Source organism: Colossoma macropomum, unplaced genomic scaffold, assembly GCF_904425465.1.
Source record: "Colossoma macropomum unplaced genomic scaffold, Colossoma_macropomum, whole genome shotgun sequence".
NCBI classification, from domain to species: domain Eukaryota; kingdom Metazoa; phylum Chordata; class Actinopteri; order Characiformes; family Serrasalmidae; genus Colossoma; species Colossoma macropomum.
In genome coordinates this window covers 3,922,861-3,942,282 of record NW_023494792.1, presented here as the reverse complement: position 1 = coordinate 3,942,282, position 19,422 = coordinate 3,922,861, and the positions used below count along the sequence as shown (strand labels likewise).

General features: G+C 40.0%; 1 protein-coding gene across 1 annotated transcript; it reads left to right on the top strand.

Moving 5' to 3' along the window:
* The first annotated feature begins 716 nt into the window (after window positions 1-716).
* On the top strand, window positions 717-17,750 carry hspa4b (heat shock protein 4b). The gene is made up of 19 exons (XM_036575618.1): window positions 717-960; window positions 3,463-3,520; window positions 3,691-3,831; window positions 5,049-5,171; window positions 5,410-5,509; window positions 7,089-7,222; window positions 7,328-7,572; window positions 7,904-7,980; window positions 9,464-9,615; window positions 9,869-9,975; window positions 10,074-10,207; window positions 10,301-10,497; window positions 11,286-11,372; window positions 11,499-11,651; window positions 11,740-11,865; window positions 13,125-13,232; window positions 16,613-16,732; window positions 16,821-16,982; window positions 17,263-17,750. The coding sequence occupies exons 1-19, from the start codon at window positions 854-856 to the stop codon at window positions 17,458-17,460; spliced, it is 2,529 nt and encodes an 842-aa protein (XP_036431511.1). The 5' UTR covers window positions 717-853; the 3' UTR covers window positions 17,461-17,750.
* Window positions 17,751-19,422: the final 1,672 nt, after the last annotated feature.

The following is a 19,422-nucleotide window of genomic DNA, read 5'->3' as shown; positions in this document are numbered from 1 at the left end:
ATTCATGTTATTTAAATGTGATTAAATTTTCACATTTAAATAATGTTTTTTATATTACACGTTTGGCTAATGGAAAGTTCTGAAAATGTTCTAGTGTGTTTCATGTGTTCTTTTACTCCACGTAGTATGAGCTTCGGATTAAAAAAAGGTCACAGTCAATTTGGCTGTAAAGATACTGGAACTGACCAGGAAATTCAGTGAAACCCTGTTGTCCAATCTTATCTGCAAAGGGCAGATAAAGGACTGCAGGTCCTTTCCTGGAGGACACTTGACTCCAGTAGTTAAATCAGTTGGTCCCAGTCTTCAGGTAACTGATCATGTGAGCTCCTGCTTTGTTGGAATGAAAACCTGTAGCCACACCTGCTGTAGACCCCCCTGGATTAACGCACTGGGGTGTGTGGAGCCAACACAACTTAGAAAATATCACTTTTGAATTATGGTACAATTATGTTCCCTGACTAAAAGTACTGAGACGTAACCTTGAGGGTACCACCCCAGTGACAAGAGGGGTACTGCCCCAGTGACAGTTTAGGGACTTGTTTTCTGGGAGTGTAGGGGCTCAATATTAAATACAGCTTGTCTTATTTTGTAATACACCGCCTAAACGTCCCGAGGACTGGTGTGCTCGCTAGATGCTTGCTGGGCCTGTATCAGTGAACGTGCGTTTCTGGTTGGACCTTTTTTCTCTCCGTTGGTCCCTCCCTTTAACCGGTTGTGATTTTCCAGCAGCCGACCGGCTCCTCCACAGACACACACAGCGCGCCCTGATCAGACCAGCCAGCCAGGGTGGGACGATGAATTGAACAGTACCTACCCGTAATCTCACAGCGGCTCGGCTTTTATCCTTTTAAACATGTCCGTGGTCGGGTTCGATGTCGGTTTTATGAACTGCTACATTGCAGTAGCCCGAGCCGGAGGGATTGAGACGGTAGCGAATGAATACAGCGACCGGTGCACGCCGTAAGTCACAGACACACTCATTCATGTACACACTGTTAAGCTCACCGCGCACACACACACACACACACACACACACACACAGTAGAGGCCACTGAGGCCTTCATCCGCGCTTTTCTGTGACCGACGAGCAGCATAAAAGCTCTACAAGCTCTCCGCAGTGTACATGGATGGACGGACGAAGTCGTCTGCCCATTCGCCAGCTCCTTGTTCGAATTTCCCCGTTCCACCTTAAATGCTGCTGCAGTTACCTTCCAGCGGCTCGGGCTCCAGAATGTAACTGCCGCTCCATTTAAGGTGGACCGGGGAAATTCGAACAAGGAGCTGGCGGATAGCAGCCTCGTGGCAGAGCCTGTCTGTGAAGGTCCTGAATACGGAGGCGACCGCAGTCTTTCTCGGCTCGTTTAGCTCCTGGAGGTCGATGGCTGATGTAGCTGTGGATGTAACCGGGGTTGGTAACGCAGAGAGCTTCGAGAAGATTCCGCTCACCTGCCCAGTTAGTTAGCTGAGCCTGCTAACGTCAGGTTAGCTCGCCTTAGACAACAACTCACTACTGTCACTCTGCTTCTTACAGCGAGGCTAAGCGATATGACTGAAGCCCCTTTCTGCCACTTGAGAAAAATGTAGCTGTAGCCATTTAGTAATTCATTACAATACGGTTTTTTCATAATTATGACTTGGTATCTCAGAATTATGACTTAATATCTCATACTAATTACTAACTAGCTCATAACAATGAGAGTTTTCTCATGATTAGGAGATCATTTTCATTATTATGAGCTAGTGTATAATTATTATGAGATAGTATCTCAGAATTATGACTTATTAAGTCATAATTATGGTAGTGATTATTAAGAGAATGACATAATTATGCGATGCTAAGTCATAAGTATGAGATGGTAAGCTACAACTGACATACTAAGTCATAATTATGATATACTAAGTCTTGTTATGACTTTCTAAATGGCTATATATGTTTTTTCCAGTGATGGAAACAAGCCTCCATACAATATTCAGGCAAGTGTGGTATGGTGATGTTTTCAAGTTAGCTTTAATAAAGCTAATGAGACCATTGTTTATGAGTAATTTATCTCTATATGCTTAAATAACGTCCTACAGTCCTGACCTGAGCGCTTGCTTTGATTGGACACATTTGGTCTATTTTGTCCTCTAAAAATGGCCAGAAGGGACCTTACCCTGCCGAAAAAATACATAGAAAACTTTCAGTGTTTCTGTCGGTTCCTGTTGGTTTTGTACAGTGTTTTGGCTCTTGTTGATGTGTTAATATCACAGTGTAAAGGATCCTGATGGTTTATTAGGTGGCTTGTGACTGTTTCCAAACACATTTGATGGTTTTCTAAAGGGATCTAAAGGAGTTCTACAGGAAACCAATGGTCACCATTAAGGCCAAAACAATCAGGCCTGAAATATTCATGGTGTTTTTTACACAGTGTTGTAAATGTTAACCAGAACAAAACACACACACAAACACACACACACACACACACACACACACACACACACACAAACACAAATCCAGAAAGGAAACTTTCTGATATTCTTTGAGTTAATTACTGCTGTTTTTTCTTTACTGTTTATCTGTTGATTTAGCTTTTAATATATTCTTTCAAAATATTCTGAAGTAGGGGTCGGCAGTATGACGATACTCCATCACTATTGTTTTTGGTATCATGATAAACAGAATGCTTTTCTGAGCATTTTGTTCATATCGGCAGTATTTAAAGAACACTGACCTTCTGTATTTTTCTCTACAAAGAGAATGTAATTAGTCCTGTTTCATTGGATTTAGTGCAGTGCAGTATGTGAAATGATGAATACTGATCACTGTATTCATAGTTTTTGGTAGTACAGGGTGATCCAAAAAAATTCATCCGATTTCAAGGCGCCATCATTTTTACAACCGCGAGGCTCCTAGGAACCAATCACATACCAATTGAAAGAGGGGTCATAGTGTTTCTGACTGTCAGTGGAAGATGGCTCCCTTCAGTCTGAGAGGAGATGGAGACCCCTGAGCAGAAAGCGTTCTGCGTTCTCCACTTCAATAAGAGTGAATCCGTCATAACTGTGCAGCGTGATTTCCGTCAGCAGTGAACCTCCAACGGTTCACAGGATATATTTTTCAAACTGCTCTTGTGCTCTTTCAAAAAGATTCAACAGCTGAACCAAAGCCTGCATATATACTTGTATTTTATTGTGAGCGTTCTATCTCTTTTTCCTTTATTTCACTCGTCCGTCCTCTCATAGAAACTCATTGGTTTTGATGTTTCGGTTATTCTTTGTAACAAGCTTGGTATTTAAAAATCAGCTGTTCACCCAAAGAACATGGCAGTGTTTTATACTTATAGCGTCTGTGAGTCTAATCCTGCTGTCTTTTCTTTCATCCCTCCATCAATCCATAGAAACTTAAAGATTCAGACATTACTGTTACAGCAAAGTAGCAGATTTGTAAAATAATTATTGGTATAATTTGCCTTAATTTTACAGAGCATGTGTGTCTTTCGGACCACGGAATCGATCAATTGGCGCGGCCGCAAAAAGCCAGGTATGAGAAATAACTTCAGTTTGTGAATCAGTCTTGAATTGTTTCTCCCATTTATCTTGTCTAGTTTTTCTGTTGTTGGTTGTGATAAATTCTTTTATCAGCTCTTTAAAAACGCCCCCACATTGTTCCAGTAAGAATGCCAGATTTCTCTTTTCCTTGTTGAAATTCAGGTGGTCACTAATTGTCAGAACACCGTCCAGGGATTCAAGCGGTTCCATGGGCGAGCTTTCTCAGACCCCTTTGTTCAGGGTTTGAAATCTAGCCTTGTTTACGAGCTTTCACAAATGCCCACCGGAACAACAGGAATTAAGGTGAGTGGTGGTGAAACAGTAAAAAGTACACAACAGCCAGTGAATATGAGGAACATTGAGGCGTGGACTGGATGCTTTAGAATATCGCTGTTATCAGTCCAAAATGGTAACTTTACAGGAGAAGGAAAAAACATACTTTACTTTTAATGTAAGTCAATGGAACCAGACTTTTTACCAAGTCATTTTGGGTCATTTCTTTTAGTCCATTCATCATGAAATTTACATACAGTGTAAAGGGTAACAAGTATTTTCAAATTATGTCAAAATCTGAAAAACGTCAAAAATGGAGATACATGGTTTTCTTCCAACAACAGCGATAAGGCAGATATCGTACAGTTTGCTTATACATAAATCCTTATTATACAGTGCTCAGAAACACCTTAAGTAGGTCAGTATAGCAGAATCTACACTACGGCTACTTAATTGACTGATATGTTTCAAGTGCTTTGGGGAAAATGTGCAGTTGCGAATTTTCTGACCAGTGTTGCAATTGCAATTCAGACGTGATTATTTTCTATGAATTAAGCATCCACTTTTTTCACAGTTCAGGCTTAATTGCTGAATGTAGTGTTCTAGGTTGCCAGTTCAAAATCTGTGTGTTCTTAGTTTAGATTTACCTGATTAAAACTGGTTAAAACAGCGTAGAATAATATGGGATATAATTAAAACTGCAGCTCTTGTGATTTGAAAATTGCTTATTCAAAGGGCATTTTCAGTATAAAAAGCTTAATCGTTTAGCACTAACTGCAGCACTGTGTGGTGTAGCCCACTAGATCAGTACAGTGGCACAACATGAACAGTTGAAAGTCATTGGCCATATTTTCCAGGCACTGCAAATGAAGGATTCACTCCCATGAAAGTGTCGTAGTCGGTTATCTTATTTATGTTATGTAAATATGTGTATGAAAAGTGTCGTGTTCTTGCTTAGGCAAATCAAGCGTGAATCTCTAGACTAGAGCTAATAAAGCAATGATTGTGTGGAGCACAAACACAGTGTTGTCAGAATGCGTATCACTGGGCTGGTTTAGCACATGTCAACAGATGGGCAGTGCTTTGTAGGCTGCCAGCGATGCATGAATCAGTCGACGTATCAGTGTTTCTCCTGTGAACCAATTCCAATTTGAATTCTCAAATGATTTTATCATCTCCCTGTCGCTCAACAGTTGTATTTTTATCCTCCCTCTTCTAATGCCATTCTCTGATGATGTTTTTGTCAGGTTACGTACATGGAGGAGGAGAAGGTGTTCAGCATTGAACAAGTCACAGCAATGCTTCTCACCAAGCTGAAAGAGACGGCTGAGAGTGCTCTGAAAAAGCCTGTGGCAGACTGTGTTATATCTGTGAGTTTTATTATTCTTGTGTTTATTTTTACCAGCCAGCTATATTCAGTGGATAACTGCACCTGGAAATGCATGTGTTGCTAATTGTCATAGAAAACTCTTGGGGATTATTGTCTTCACAAGTTTCCTTCATTGTCAGTCATCGTGACATTTTTGGAGATGTATTGATTGCTGAAGGTTAAAAGAGATGGTTAATACACGGCTATGATACAGTTAAAGCATGTCTAATGTTTTTAAGGTTCCTTGCTACTACACGGATGCTGAGAGGAGGTCGGTTTTGGATGCAGCTCAGATCGCTGGACTCAACTGTTTGCGACTCATGAATGAAACTACTGCAGGTAGAGTCGCTCACTGTTCAATATGAATCGTGACTCTGGCATTGAACTTCTCCTTGTCTGTTTCAGTATATCTTAGGGCTTTAACCAGGAATTTTGACCTGAAAACATTCTGCCTGATAGGCTTGTATCAATCATTCAATTTTAGCCATGGATGAATTGCCATATAAATAAGTATGATTTCCAATTGAATTATCTCTGTGTTCATTTAACTTAGAAAGTACATGACTAAAACGGCCAGTTTGGTTGATTAGTTATCTTGCTTTTTAGTTGTCGATACTTAGTAACTCCCAAAGGATAGAAACAGCTCAATTAAACAAACATTACTCTGTTGCTCCCGAGTGGGGCAGCCGTCTAAGCGTTGGCCCTATCATCAGGAGATCGCGAGTTCGATCCCTGGTGATGCTACAGCCGTCCGTAGCCAGGAGTCCAAGAGAGCACAATTGGCCTCGCTCTCTCTGGGTGGGTAGGATGGCCCCTCCTTCTCCCCCCATCACTCAGCGCGATGCTAGTCAGCACAGGCGTCTGTTAGCTGACGTAACAGATCTGGCGGTTTGGCGCTTTCCTCCGAGCGCGTTCGGCTGTCCAGTGACGTTGCGTGAGCGGCAGTTCGAAAAGAAGCGGTGGTTGGCTTCACAGGTCTCGGAGGAAGCCTGTGTTAGCCTTCACCCTCCTAGCGTTGATAGCATCGTGTGATTGGGGGAGTCCTAACTAGCGGGTGGAATTGGAGACGACTAAATTGGGGAGAAAATCGGGTGAAAATTAAAACATTACTCACCGTTGCCCTCTAAAGGTGTTATAGCGACACTCAAAATTTTTAAGACCCTTTACGTGTATTCGTCTCAACCAAATGGATGGAAAAGCACCCAGTTTACATTCTGTTTGTTGTGATGTAAACATATGATTGTGAAAGCTAACAACTCTGAAACAGATGTAGGCAAACGTAAAGTTAGAAGTTTTGCTGTAAGACTCCTATTGGTGTAATTTGATGTGCTTGCCTGAGCTGGGAATCGAACCCCAGTCTGCTGCATGTTACCCACTGTGTTATCATGCGATTGTATAATAATTGTGACAGGCCTCCTGCCTGAGTCCGACCCAACCCAACCTTCACTACCAAGTTTTCAATTAAAGCCCGACCCGAGCTTAAAGCTGACCACGTTCACCTGGAGACTGAATACAACTCTGCATTCCTAACAGCTTTTAAATTGCCTTAGCAGTTGTGACGGACATCAGAACATTGATAAACAAAATAAAAAAATGAATAGCCTAATTATCAGCTACACAATAAATAAATAAAAATCCAACTTCATCAGTTTATTTTTTTGTGCAGCATCCCAAAAGTTTTTATTCATGATAAATTTTAGGGTACATAGACTGATGTAATGTGCTGCTGAGGATGGATGAGTGACTCCAGTGTGCCAAAAACTGTTTAAGGTAATAAAAGTAGGGAGGAGCAATAAAATAAGGAGAAAATATAGCCTGAAAGCGATCAAACGTGGGGATGCACAGTATGAGAAATCAGAGACTTTGCGATCAGAGTGAACTGAATTTTTTTTTTCCCTTATTGTTTTCATCTCTGCAGTGGCTCTAGCATATGGGATTTACAAACAGGACCTCCCAGCCCCGGAGGAGAAGCCCAGGACAGTGGTTTTTGTGGATGTTGGCCATTCAGGCTACCAGGTCTCTGTCTGTGCCTTCAACAAAGGCAAGCTCAAGGTGTGTACTAAAATCAGATTTCACTCAGAGCAGGCTTTATGCGAGCCAGATGCTTTTGCATGGGAAATATAAATCATAGTGATGTGACTTTTTTTGTCCAAATAGGTTCTTGCTACAGCCTTTGACCCACGTTTGGGAGGAAAGGACTTTGACGAGGTCCTCGTAAACCATTTCTGTGAGGAGTTTGGGAAGAAGTATAAGTTGGATGTGAAATCTAAGCCTAGGGCTCTGGTTCGCCTTTATCAGGAGTGCGAGAAGCTCAAAAAACTCATGAGTGCCAATTCCTCTGATCTACCCCTTAATATCGAGTGCTTCATGAATGACATTGATGTTTCTGGAAAGCTTAACAGGTAACATAGTCCATTAAATAAGCTGGAAATATTGGAGATACACAATGTTGTTGAAAGTGTGAGAAACTGATAAACTTGTTTCACTGTGTTGCTACTGTATTTAATCTAAATGTTATAAAGGAACAGCTTTGGAGCTCTCCAACCTAAGCAACCCATATTTTTAACATGATAACACCTTTAAAAGTACAGTACACAGAAACAGGGTTTTTCAGAGAGGTTGTTCTGTAGTAGCAGGGAAATATACTGAATTCACAATTGTGCGTAGCCTGTCTCAATGTCATGTAACGCTGTGCAGTTTGCTACATCTGAATATCTCCTCGTGTTCTTGCAGAGGTCAGTTTGAAGAGATGTGTGCTGACATTCTGGCTAGAGTAGAGCCTCCCCTGCGCAGTATAATGGAACAAGCAAGTGAGTATTTGGAGCCTGTATCAGCGTGTGGTTGAATTATCTAGTAATGTATAATTTCCATACCCTTTTTTTTCCCAGACTGTGTACAAGTACGAGTATGTTTTTTAGTACTCACTAATACTGAGTCCAGTACCACACTGAGTAACTTAAGTAGTCATTCATGTACACAACTGCAGTGTGACTTAACAGTTAAATCTTTAAAATCTAGCTGATTTTATATTAAGTGCTTTGGCCAGCTATGCTAACATAGCTGGCCAAAGCACTTTGGATTAGCCCTACAGTGGAGAAAAGCAGGTTTTCTTCCATGTCAGAAAAGTGCTTCTGTACAGTTGTAAGTAAAGTATGTTTCATAGTTTTGATCCTCATCTGTCTCTGTCAGCAATAGTCTCTAGCATAGCGACAGCAGGAATCACATTGAAGGCTAATGCATCAGAGGAGCTCATGTTTTGTGCTGTTGAAGTCTTTTTGGCTGATTTGAGCTGTAGTTGAATGTGCTCTAAAGCCAGACATACAAGGCAATTTTAGAAATCTTTTTCTTTGGTCACTCACACTGTACGTTTGAATCAACCGTCCTGTTCAGACAAAGCCTATCATTCACTCTGTACGAAAACGCTCCGCCAATGCTACGTGAAATGTAGCCCCTACAGACAGCTCTCTCCATGAACAATTTCAAATAAAGCTGTTTCATTCAAAACAACACACTGCGCATCGAGTACTGAGCAAATAGAGGTACTTCTGACTACTAAAACCAGACGATGTACACGGTTGGATGATACAGTCTCTACAGTCCATTTTTACAAAGACAGTATTACGTATTAAAGTTTATACCTCGCTGTTCTGTTACTAAAGTCTGTGGTTGCGAAATTGGCTTTTTTCACTTCTGTTTTGCTAGCCTACATGTCTCCACCCTTATTGGGGAAGCGGTTGTCTGTGTTCAAACACAGGCTACAGTAGCACTGTGTATTCCTGGTGGGAATTCTTGAAGTGTCCGACTGCAACGCCGTCAAGCAGCACCTGGCTGTGTGAGCTGTTCCTGGTTCACTGCCAGCTCAAGTCGTTTTTTCACTAGCACGGCAATGTATACTAACTTTTGTCACATGGTATCAGCTGGTATTGAATGTTGGTATCAGTGCCTTTGTGTGTGTTTTATCTTAAGCACACCTGATGCAACTGATTAAGCCCTTGATTGGTTGCATCAAGTGTGCTTGAGACAACACCCGATTTGCAAATGTGTGCTCTTATGAGGGATTCTATTCAGGGGGTTGAATAATTCTGTTATTTCATTTTGTGTTGAATTTGGTAAAGCCACTTCTTGTAGTTGTGGTGAGCTATTTAAATTGTTCTTGTTTGATTGGTTTATTGCAAACACCTGAAAGTTTGTAAATTTGGCTAATAAACCTAATTTGCTATCAGGGTTGAATAAATATTACATACATGCACGTTTATCTGACTTTACAATGTATTTCTGTCATACCTGTCGCAGATCTGAAGAATGAAGACATTCACGCTGTAGAAATTGTGGGAGGTGCTTCCAGAATACCAGCAGTTAAGGAGCGAATCAGCAAATTCTTTGGGAAGGAACTGAGCATGACCCTGAATGCAGATGAGGCCGTGGCCAGAGGATGTGCCCTTCAGGTCTGTTTGCCGTCAGCATCCTGCAGTTTCCTTTGAAGCATTGCTTGAACGACATTATAAGTTTATAATAATCTTTTAACAGCATATTTAACATAAGAGGGAACATTCACAGAGTGCCAGTTCAGAGAACCATGAAATATTAAAAACTTGGATACTAATGGGAGTAGTTAAAGTAGGATAAAACTGTAGTCTGTTCTGTAGCATCTCCATACGATTATAGCTTACTCAGCATTTTGTTTTCACATTTCTGCAGTGTGCAATCTTGTCTCCTGCCTTTAAAGTCCGTGAGTTTTCCATAACGGATGTAGCTCCTTACCCAATCTCTCTGAAATGGAACTCAGCAGCAGAGGATGGAGTAAGGTATCTACTGTTTGTTTTCCCATAATTCGCTGCATTGAATTTCAAAGTGTTCAAAGCGTCACTGGCATTAAAAAATGTCTTTCATCTATCAATTTCAGTGACTGCGAGGTGTTCCCCAAGAACCATGCAGCTCCATTTTCTAAAGTGCTAACCTTCTACCGGAAAGAACCTTTCTCACTGGAGGCCTACTACAACAACCCTAAAGAACTACCTTACCCAGATCCCACAATAGGCATGTGTTATTTGCAACATTCGCCTTTATTTGTGGTAACAGTAATTTGTCCCATGTTTGTCTAACACGGTGTATTTTACCTGCGTTTACTAGGACAGTACATGATCCAGAAGGTGGTCCCCCAGGCCACGGGCGAGAGTTCAAAGGTGAAAGTCAAAGTGCGAATTAACGTCCATGGAATCTTTAGTGTGTCCAGTGCCTCACTAGTAGAGATGCAGAAGTCCGAGGAGGGAGAGGAGCCCATGGACACTGAGCAGACTGCAGCACAGGCCGCGGAGAAGGAAGAGGAGGTACAGTGCGCCAGTGTACTTTGTCTATTGACCTTCAATGGACTTTTTCTTCATTAAGCATTACCTCAACCTGAAATAACACTACAGACAATAAATTAAAGTTAGTTTAGAATGCAGGGTTACATCTTCTTAGTGATGGGAAATGTAAGATGTAAAATATTAGTATTTCCTAAAGGGAATTCCACCTGTCTCTTGTAAACCCAGGCATCAGGTAGTGTATTGATAACTATTTCATGAGATAATGTCTTGTTACGTAGCCTTTAGTGTCCTCATTTAGTATCCTCATTTATATCACCAACACTACGAACAACTTTTTTTTTTTTGTGATGAATTTTTTTATTTGCTTTTAACAGATATGTATAACTTACATTCCTGTTCAGTGCAGACAAACATGGATAAGTACAGTCAAAGTTACAGTCAATATAAATACAAATATAAACACTGTCACACCAAATTAGAACATAAGTATAGGGTGAGTTTTATGGGCATTCATCTACTGGGCTAGTACTAAATCCTTAAGAGCTGATTTAATCACATCCCACGGCAATATTATTTAGCTTTGTTTATAATTGCCGTAGTCTGTTCAAGGGAGACAATATCATAGTAGAATAGTGAACATTGTTGCGATAGTCGCATATTTGGATTAACACTGAACTATTCTGACTGCGAGTTTATCTAGGATGGCACATTTCACATCAGACCACTCTGAATAACTTTGTTTAACAAATATGTATTTCTTTAGGGCTTCATCCACTGTGATTATAACAAACTGTCTTGCTGCATTGCAGAACAAAATGGATGAAGATCAACAGAAGAATCCAGATGATGCACAGAAGGACAGTGGAGATAAAAAATCAGAAACAGAAGAAATGGAGGTATTTTGACATCCCTGATGTACATTCTTCTCACATTGAGGCCAAAGAGACCCAGCTAGGCTCTTTCTAACAACCCGTGGTTCATTGTTGCTGACTGGCTTTCTCTGTGGTTTACACTTTATTCAGACATCAGAAGAAAGCAAACAAGAAAAGAAGTCTGATCAGCCTCCACAAGCTAAAAAGCCTAAAGTGAAGACAAAAGTCTTGGAACTGCCAATTGAAAACAATCCACAGTGGCAGCTGGCGATTGAAATGCTGAATCTCTTTGTGGAGAACGAGGTACGGCTTCTTTCTCACTTTTAAAGGGTGTGGGATCTTTTGTCTTTTTGGTATTGAATCTACATGCAGTGGTTTATTTTCCCCACAGGGTAAGATGATCATGCAGGACAAGCTTGAAAAGGAACGAAACGATGCCAAGAACAATGTGGAGGAGTATGTGTATGATATGAGGGACAAACTGCACGGGATGTTTGAGAAGTTCATCACTGAAAGTGTGAGTACCAGGCTGAGGTTGTCTGTATAACACTTTGATGCATCAGACACGGTCATCTGGAGTGCACTGATCTGAGACACCACAGCTGAGGTCAGCTGTGAAAATCTATTTAGTGAAGTGCTGCCCTGAATTATTTATATAACAGTTTATTTCCACTAAAACTTGAACATTGCAGACAATGCATTACCACCAAATCCTGTCCATTACCACTAAATTTATATAATGTAATTTAATTTTTACCAGTGAAACTTTCTTAAACATCGCAGAACTGCCTTCACATCTGAAGGGTGATCTTGATCTCCACCCAGGCTTTATCTTGATAGCCTAAACTAGTCTTGGAATGCAGGAACCTGTATTCATAAATCTACTCGGTGCTGATATAGGAGCACATTCCTCTCTTGTTTATAATGATCTTACTAGCTAGGGCTGCATCCAGGTGTTTGTATGCATATCTTTACACATTGATTAAAAAATATACATTTTTTCCAAACAAAATAGCCAAATATCTAATAAAATAGTCAAAGTGTGCATAAATATTTGCACACTTATTTTAAGTGGATACATACTTTTGTAGATAAAAAGATGCAATTATAATGGAAACAAATTTACCAAATAAATAATGTAAATATGAATAGAATAAAGAGATGACTGGACAGGTTTCCCATTTTTTGCCCCTCAGCTAAGAAACGGAGGGCAGCAGGTACCAGTAAACTGATGAAGAAATTAAAATGTAAATGTATTTTATCAAAGGAAAAAAGAGATGGTGATAGAGCTTTATCAGTTTAATAATGGACATTGATTGCCAGTGCATTCTTGTGATGTAAATTTAACCATCAAAATGAAGCAAAACAGCAGCAAGAAGTTTGCTCAATGTTAAAGATTTCTCTGCAGATTTGATCCCATATTCCTCGTTTGTAGACAGTTTTATTCTCTGATGGTCAAAGCTGATGGAAACGTGTCATTATTCACATGTTTTTTGCAACATTTCAGTTTATTAATTTGCTAGAATTAAACAGTTGAATTGCAATTTTGCACTGAGAGGAACAGTTCCTAAATGATACGGGCCCCGGTCTTGGTCCGAGTCTTTAAGTGCAGAAACGTTTAAGCTCAGAGTAGCTGTTTTTCAACATTTGAGTGTTGACAAGGTGGCATTCTCAATAAGAACCTACTTACCAAATTTGCAACCTTCATTTAACCTCTTAAAATAAAGGTACACTGCATTAATGCACTGGAGCTTCTCATCTTTCTCTTTGGTACAGGACCGAGACACATTCTCATTAAAACTGGAGGACACAGAAAATTGGCTGTATGAAGACGGAGAGGACCAACCTAAACAAGTGTACATAGACCGACTTACTGAATTAAAGGTAAATTTGTCTGTGTGAAGTCTCACGGGGCCAGACATGATCTCAGAACGAGAACGTCTCAGGACATCCATGAGAGATGTGGGTGGGAACGTTGACGTATTAGGCCGTTACATTTTTAAACCAACTATAACATTCAGATCTACAGTGCCCTCCACAAATATTTAATCCAGTAGTGAGCATGATGCAAAACAGGCTGCAAAAAACGTTTTTTATCCTTATCCTTTTGTACTTCTATTTTAAATATTAACAACAATCTAACCTTTATTTGAAGTACAATGATTGAAAGAATAAAAATATCTTATCATGAAATAAATATTTTTCTCAAATCTTCATGTGCCACAGTTGTTGGCACCCCCTTATTTAATGCTTTGTGCACCCTCACTTTGCAAAGTTAACAGCTCTGAGTCTTCACCTATAATGCTTAATGAGACTGGAGGCAAGTGATCTGAGGCCATTCCTCCATACAGAATCTCTCCAGATCCTTCGGATTCTGTGATGCACACTGTGGAACCTCTTCTTTAGCTCATCACACAGATTTTCTATGGGGTTTAAGTCAGAAGACTGGGTGGCCATGGCAAAACCTTAATTCTGTGGTCAGTAAACCATTTTTTGTATTGATTTTGAGGTGTGCTTTGGATCATTGTCCTGTTGGAAGGTCCAAACTATGGCCCAGTTTAAGCCTCCTGGCTGAGGCAGTGAGATTTTGCTGGTACTTGATGTACTGTACTTGTTCAGGCATACCATATGCCTGAACAACATGTCCTGGGCCATTGGAACAAAAACAGTCCCACATTACGGATCTACCACTATACCTCACAGTCGGGATGAGGTACTTTTCTTCCCAAACAACTTTTGATTATGTAGCTGGTGTCTGATTTTAATTTGAGAGACGTTCTGACCCCAAGACCTAATGTCTGCCATTTCCCAGCTGTGATCCTTGGAGACTTGGTAACACATTATAATAACTTTGCCTAATAAACCATTAACTGGTCATTAATAGTTGTTAACAAACCATTAATTAATCCAAATTCAAAAATGTACATGTAGTTGTTGGTTTGTATTCATATTTACAAATGCTGTACATGATTTTTTTTTTTGCACAATTACACCAAACCATTTCACAAATAAATGAGCTGTACAACATCAGTACATACAATATATACAAATCACCGCCACAAATGACTCAGATCTATAACTTTATTGTAGTAACAAAAGATTTGTTTTATCTAGTATGTATATATGATGGCATCTTACAGCGAAGTTATTAGATGAAGCACGTGTGACATTGTGACCCCTGTTGACAGATATTTGTACAGTGTGTGTTATAATTAGTTGTAGACCTTTTTGCAGTAGCTAAAGTTAAAACTGTTGATAATTAGCTCATGTTCCAGAAATCAATGTAAAAAGTGTCTGTCAGTGAAGTCCATCACAGATTCAAAGACTGCAGGAAGAGAAAAGGTGGAGGATATGAGCCTCGTCTGTGCTTGACCCTGTAACGTGTGCACCGTTAGATCAGCAAGTCATCAGATTGCACCAGTTTTGGGATTCTGAACTCAAAGTGACAGGCAAAGCATCACAGTGTCATACAAGACAGGAAACTGTTGAAAAAGTGTTAGTGTATGTAGTTTTCACTTCACTGTAGCTCCTGCAAAAATGTTTAGAACAAACATTTGTTAACAGGCGTTATAACTTCTCACACAAGTTATTGAATTACTTAGATATTTTCTCATTTGTTTACATATATATATATATATATATATATATATATATATATATATATATATATATATATATATATACACACACACACACAGGATAAAACAAAGACATAAAGCTATACTAACTCGTGTTGTACAACTCATACATAAATGAAATGTTATTACATATATCATTATGCATAAAGGAAAACATACAAATACACATCATCAGCTACATCAATTGTCATTTATAAACATTTGTACGTTTTCAAATTCGGATTAACTAATGGTTCATTCAAAGCTATTAATGGTCAGTTAATACTTTATTGATCAAAGTTATTATAAAGTGTTACCAGAGATTCTTTGGCCGTTTGAACCTCCTCATGATTCTTAACATCTACAGTGGTTTGTGCAGCTCAGCAACCTTTCGTCGCACATCACTGCTGTATTCTTTGGAATTTCTCATAGTGACCGTTGACTGAGGGAATTTGGCCTGTGTGTCACCTCAGATTTATACCCCAGTGAAGAAGGAGGTCATGGCTGACTAAGTGTTCGTAATCGCTCAAGTGAACTTTAAAACAGTATGAATGAGAATATACTTTAATTAGATTTCACTCCTAAGAGTTTCTAGAGGTGCCAATAATTGATTTGAGAGAAATATTCATTTCATGATTAGATTTAGTGTGTTTCTTTTTTGTCTTTGTACTTTAAATAAAGGTTAGGTTTTTGGTAACATTTTGAATAAAATATTGAAAAGATAAGCAATAAAGAATGTTTTTACAGGCTTTTTTTCTCATGTTTGCCAGTATTTGTAGAGGGCACTATATATGTTCATTTCTCTGACAAATAGCATTGGTACATCGTCCACTGAGGAGAAAATATCTCATGTAGAAGACTAATCTATATCAGCGTGGCACTGCTTAACTCTTGGCTCTGTTAGCTTATATGCTCGTCTGAAAAGGGTGCCTCCATTGCACATCCAGCACAAAAACCTAACCATTTCCCTCGGCTCTTCGAATAATGAAACTTTTTAAGTTAATTTTTGTGCGGCTGTTTCTTCCTCTATGCCTAGCCAGATATCCATTCATGAACTCTAGAATATCAAAATTAGTAGGAAAGCACATTCCTACTGAGAAGTTCAATTAACTGGAGAACACATTATATTACATAAACCGTACCTCTTGCAAGGCAAAACAGGTCAGTTAAATCAGACTACACTTCAGCTTTATATCAGATAGCTGAGTTACTGTCTTAGGTAGGGTAATACTTTTTAAAGTGGTCTCTTTGAATTGATTGTGTCCATCAAACACACCTCTAACAGAACTAAATTGAAGGCTGTGTATCAAACATTAATTTTGAAGAATGAACATTAGCTAACAATAGAGTTTCTCTAGCTGGCTTGTTTTGCCTGCGTTATTAATTGTATTCCAGACGTTAAATGAGCAGAGACTAGAGGGGTTTTGGGTTGGGTTTTAGAGGGTGTTTGTTTTTTTTTTTGTTTTTGTTTTTTAGCAACAAATTTTGGCACAGTCCAACACCGAAAGTTTAACAAGTTGTTCTCAGATGTGTTTTCTCGTTATGCCCTGCAAGACTAGACTGTGGGCTGCATCTCAGCTATGGTGTGGATTAGGTTTGTATTATACATGCATGTTTTTCATTCCAATGAATGGAAATTCTTTGTAGAAACTGGGTCAGCCCGTTCAGGACAGATACACAGAGTCAGAGGAGCGACCTAAAGCTTTTGATGACCTGGGAAAACAGCTTCAGCAGTACATGAAGATTGTGGAAGCCTTCAAAATAAAGGTAAAAGTTGAGTGCTTTGTGTCAGGTTGCATAATTATTTGTATCCGTCCATGAATTGTCTAATGGTTTTGTACCGTTTTAACTGAAGGAGGAGCAGTATGACCATTTGGATGAGGCGGAAGTGCAGAAAGTTGATAAGATGGTGAATGAAGTCATGATATGGATGAACAGCAAAATGAATCAGCAGAGCAAGCAGAGTCTGAATGTGGAACCAGTGGTGAAAGCTGCAGAGATTACAGCAAAAACAAGGGTGAGTCATTACCTAATGGCCTGATTCTTACCATCAAAGCATTTTCTTGAGCTGTATTTTTGTACTGACATTCATTTTCCTACCCACTCCTGCGTCGAGACAGGTTAATGGGATATTTTACTCAGTGCTGCCATGGCGAACAGTGAATAAAAGCTAGTGCCGCCAGTACTATTGGTGGACATCTATCTTTTCTTCAGTTCATTCACTAGCATGCTTGGTAGAACTGTCCACTTTTTATTAATATAATTAATATATGAGCCAATTACGTGCTGTTCCTCAGGAGCTGTTCTCAGCCTGCAACCCCGTCGTGACCAAACCTAAGCCAAAAGTGGAGCTGCCAAAAGACGACAAACCAGCAGAACAGAACGGACCAGTCAACGGACAGGAGAACGCTGAAGCCGAGGCTGGGGACAACGAGAAAGCGCCAGCAGATGGAGCAGAAGCCACTGACTCCAAACCAGACATGGACCTTGACTAAGCTGGCTGTGCTCTTCCATTATGTTTCCCAGTCACTGCTCAAGTCATTCCATCTTCTCCACCATGGGGTTGTTTCAACAGTCTGAATGATTAGTGGCTACATGGTGCATGTTCATTCTTTTTGTTAAAAAAAATACATAAAACTAATAATAAACTGAAAGCATAATGCAATAAGACTGCTCTTTGACATCAATGCTGTGTGCGCACATGGTTGAGTATCTGTGGTGTACTGCAAAATATCTGGGTCTGTGGCAACTGTTGGGTTTTAATAAATATTGAGTTTAAAGTGTACGTTTTCAATGTGTTTTATTTACAAATGTGATTCTACCTGTTTGTTCTGTGTATCTGCCTGTCAAGCTATTCAGCATTTGTCTGTTTCTCATTCAGTTAAAGTGGTCTCAGCCTGGTTTTGCTGAAGCTAAAGTTACAGCAAGAAATTGTAATGTTTAATTTAAAGTCTGCTTGCCTCACAGCAAAAAGGGCCTGGGTTTGAATGCCCGGCTGGGCAACCAGGGTCCTTTCTGTGTGGAGTTTGAGTGTTCTCTCCGTGTCTGTGTGGGTTTCCTCCGGGTACTCCGGTTTCCTCCCACAGTCCAAAGACAGGCAGTCAGGCTAACTGGACATGCTTAATTGCCCGTAGGTGTGAATGTATGTCTGTCTGCCCTGCAATAGACTGGTGACCCGTCCAGGGTGTATCCTGCCTTCTGCCCAGTGACCGCTGAGATAGGCTCCAACAACATGGAGATAAAAAAAGCATTGTGGAGATTCTATTAATTGTGCTTTTTAATGCAAGAGAGAACGCCTGCAAACGATCAGCTCACTGTAGCACTCCTCCTGCCTCGGCTGTAGAGCTCTAGTGTTGTAAGTTGTGCAAAAACATGATTACAGTCATAATTTTTCTTCGAATTTTGTTCAAAGTGTGAATCAAATCAAATCTTCGGCTGAGTTTATCGTCACACTCCTACTCACATATAATTCTTACTTTTAGTGAGAGCTAAAACTGCTTTCTTTAAAAATCTGCTATGCCTGCAGTCAGAGAATTTACAGAGGGGAGAACTGCCACTCAGTAATGTCTTCAGGTTTGTCAGACACTAGAGGGCGCTCCTAAGCGAGTCCAAAATGAATGGGTTAATATGGAGCATTTAAGCAAAATCACAGTTTGTAAATGCTTAAACATTTTTATATAGAACACATTCATTTCCTGAACACAGAACACCATAAAACATTTTAACACCGCTGTTATATTTTTAGGCTTTTGATCTCCAGTAATAGAACTTTATAACAGTGCCTCATGTACGTTCATGACATCAGTGAACACAAACCACTTCACGCTGCTTTCCCACTGAACATGTGCTGTGTCTGAAATGGTCTGCTAATCACTATGACCACTCAAAACTCTGTATAAAATGCTATTATAGAGAACAGAATTGGTGATGATAGTAAACGATTTCAGACACTGCATCATGTGGGTCTGTTCATTACTGTGCAACAGCAGATTCCGTCGCTTAAGCACAATAAATGTCATGCCACCAGTCCACTGTAACCACTGAGTCTGGCTGTACACATCAGAAGAGCTGACTCACATCTGTAACAGGTCTGAAGAGAGGACGCAGTGCATTATGGGTCTATTCTATCCACTAGGGTACATTGTTTATACACTACTCATTGTGGTGCATTGTGGGATTGTTTGAGTTCACTGGATGTTTTCGGGACACTACTACAAAATTGCAGAACCCCCAAATAGTGTACTATATTGTGAAAAGCAGCACTGCTGTGTCTGATCCACTCATACCAGCACAACACACACTAACACACCACCACCACGTCAGTGTTACTGCAGTGCTGAGAATGATCCCCCACCCACATAGTACCTGCTCTGTGAGGCTCCGTAAGGGGTCCTGACCACTGAAGAACAGGGTAAAAGGGGGCTAACAAAGTATGCAGAGAAACAGATGGACTACAG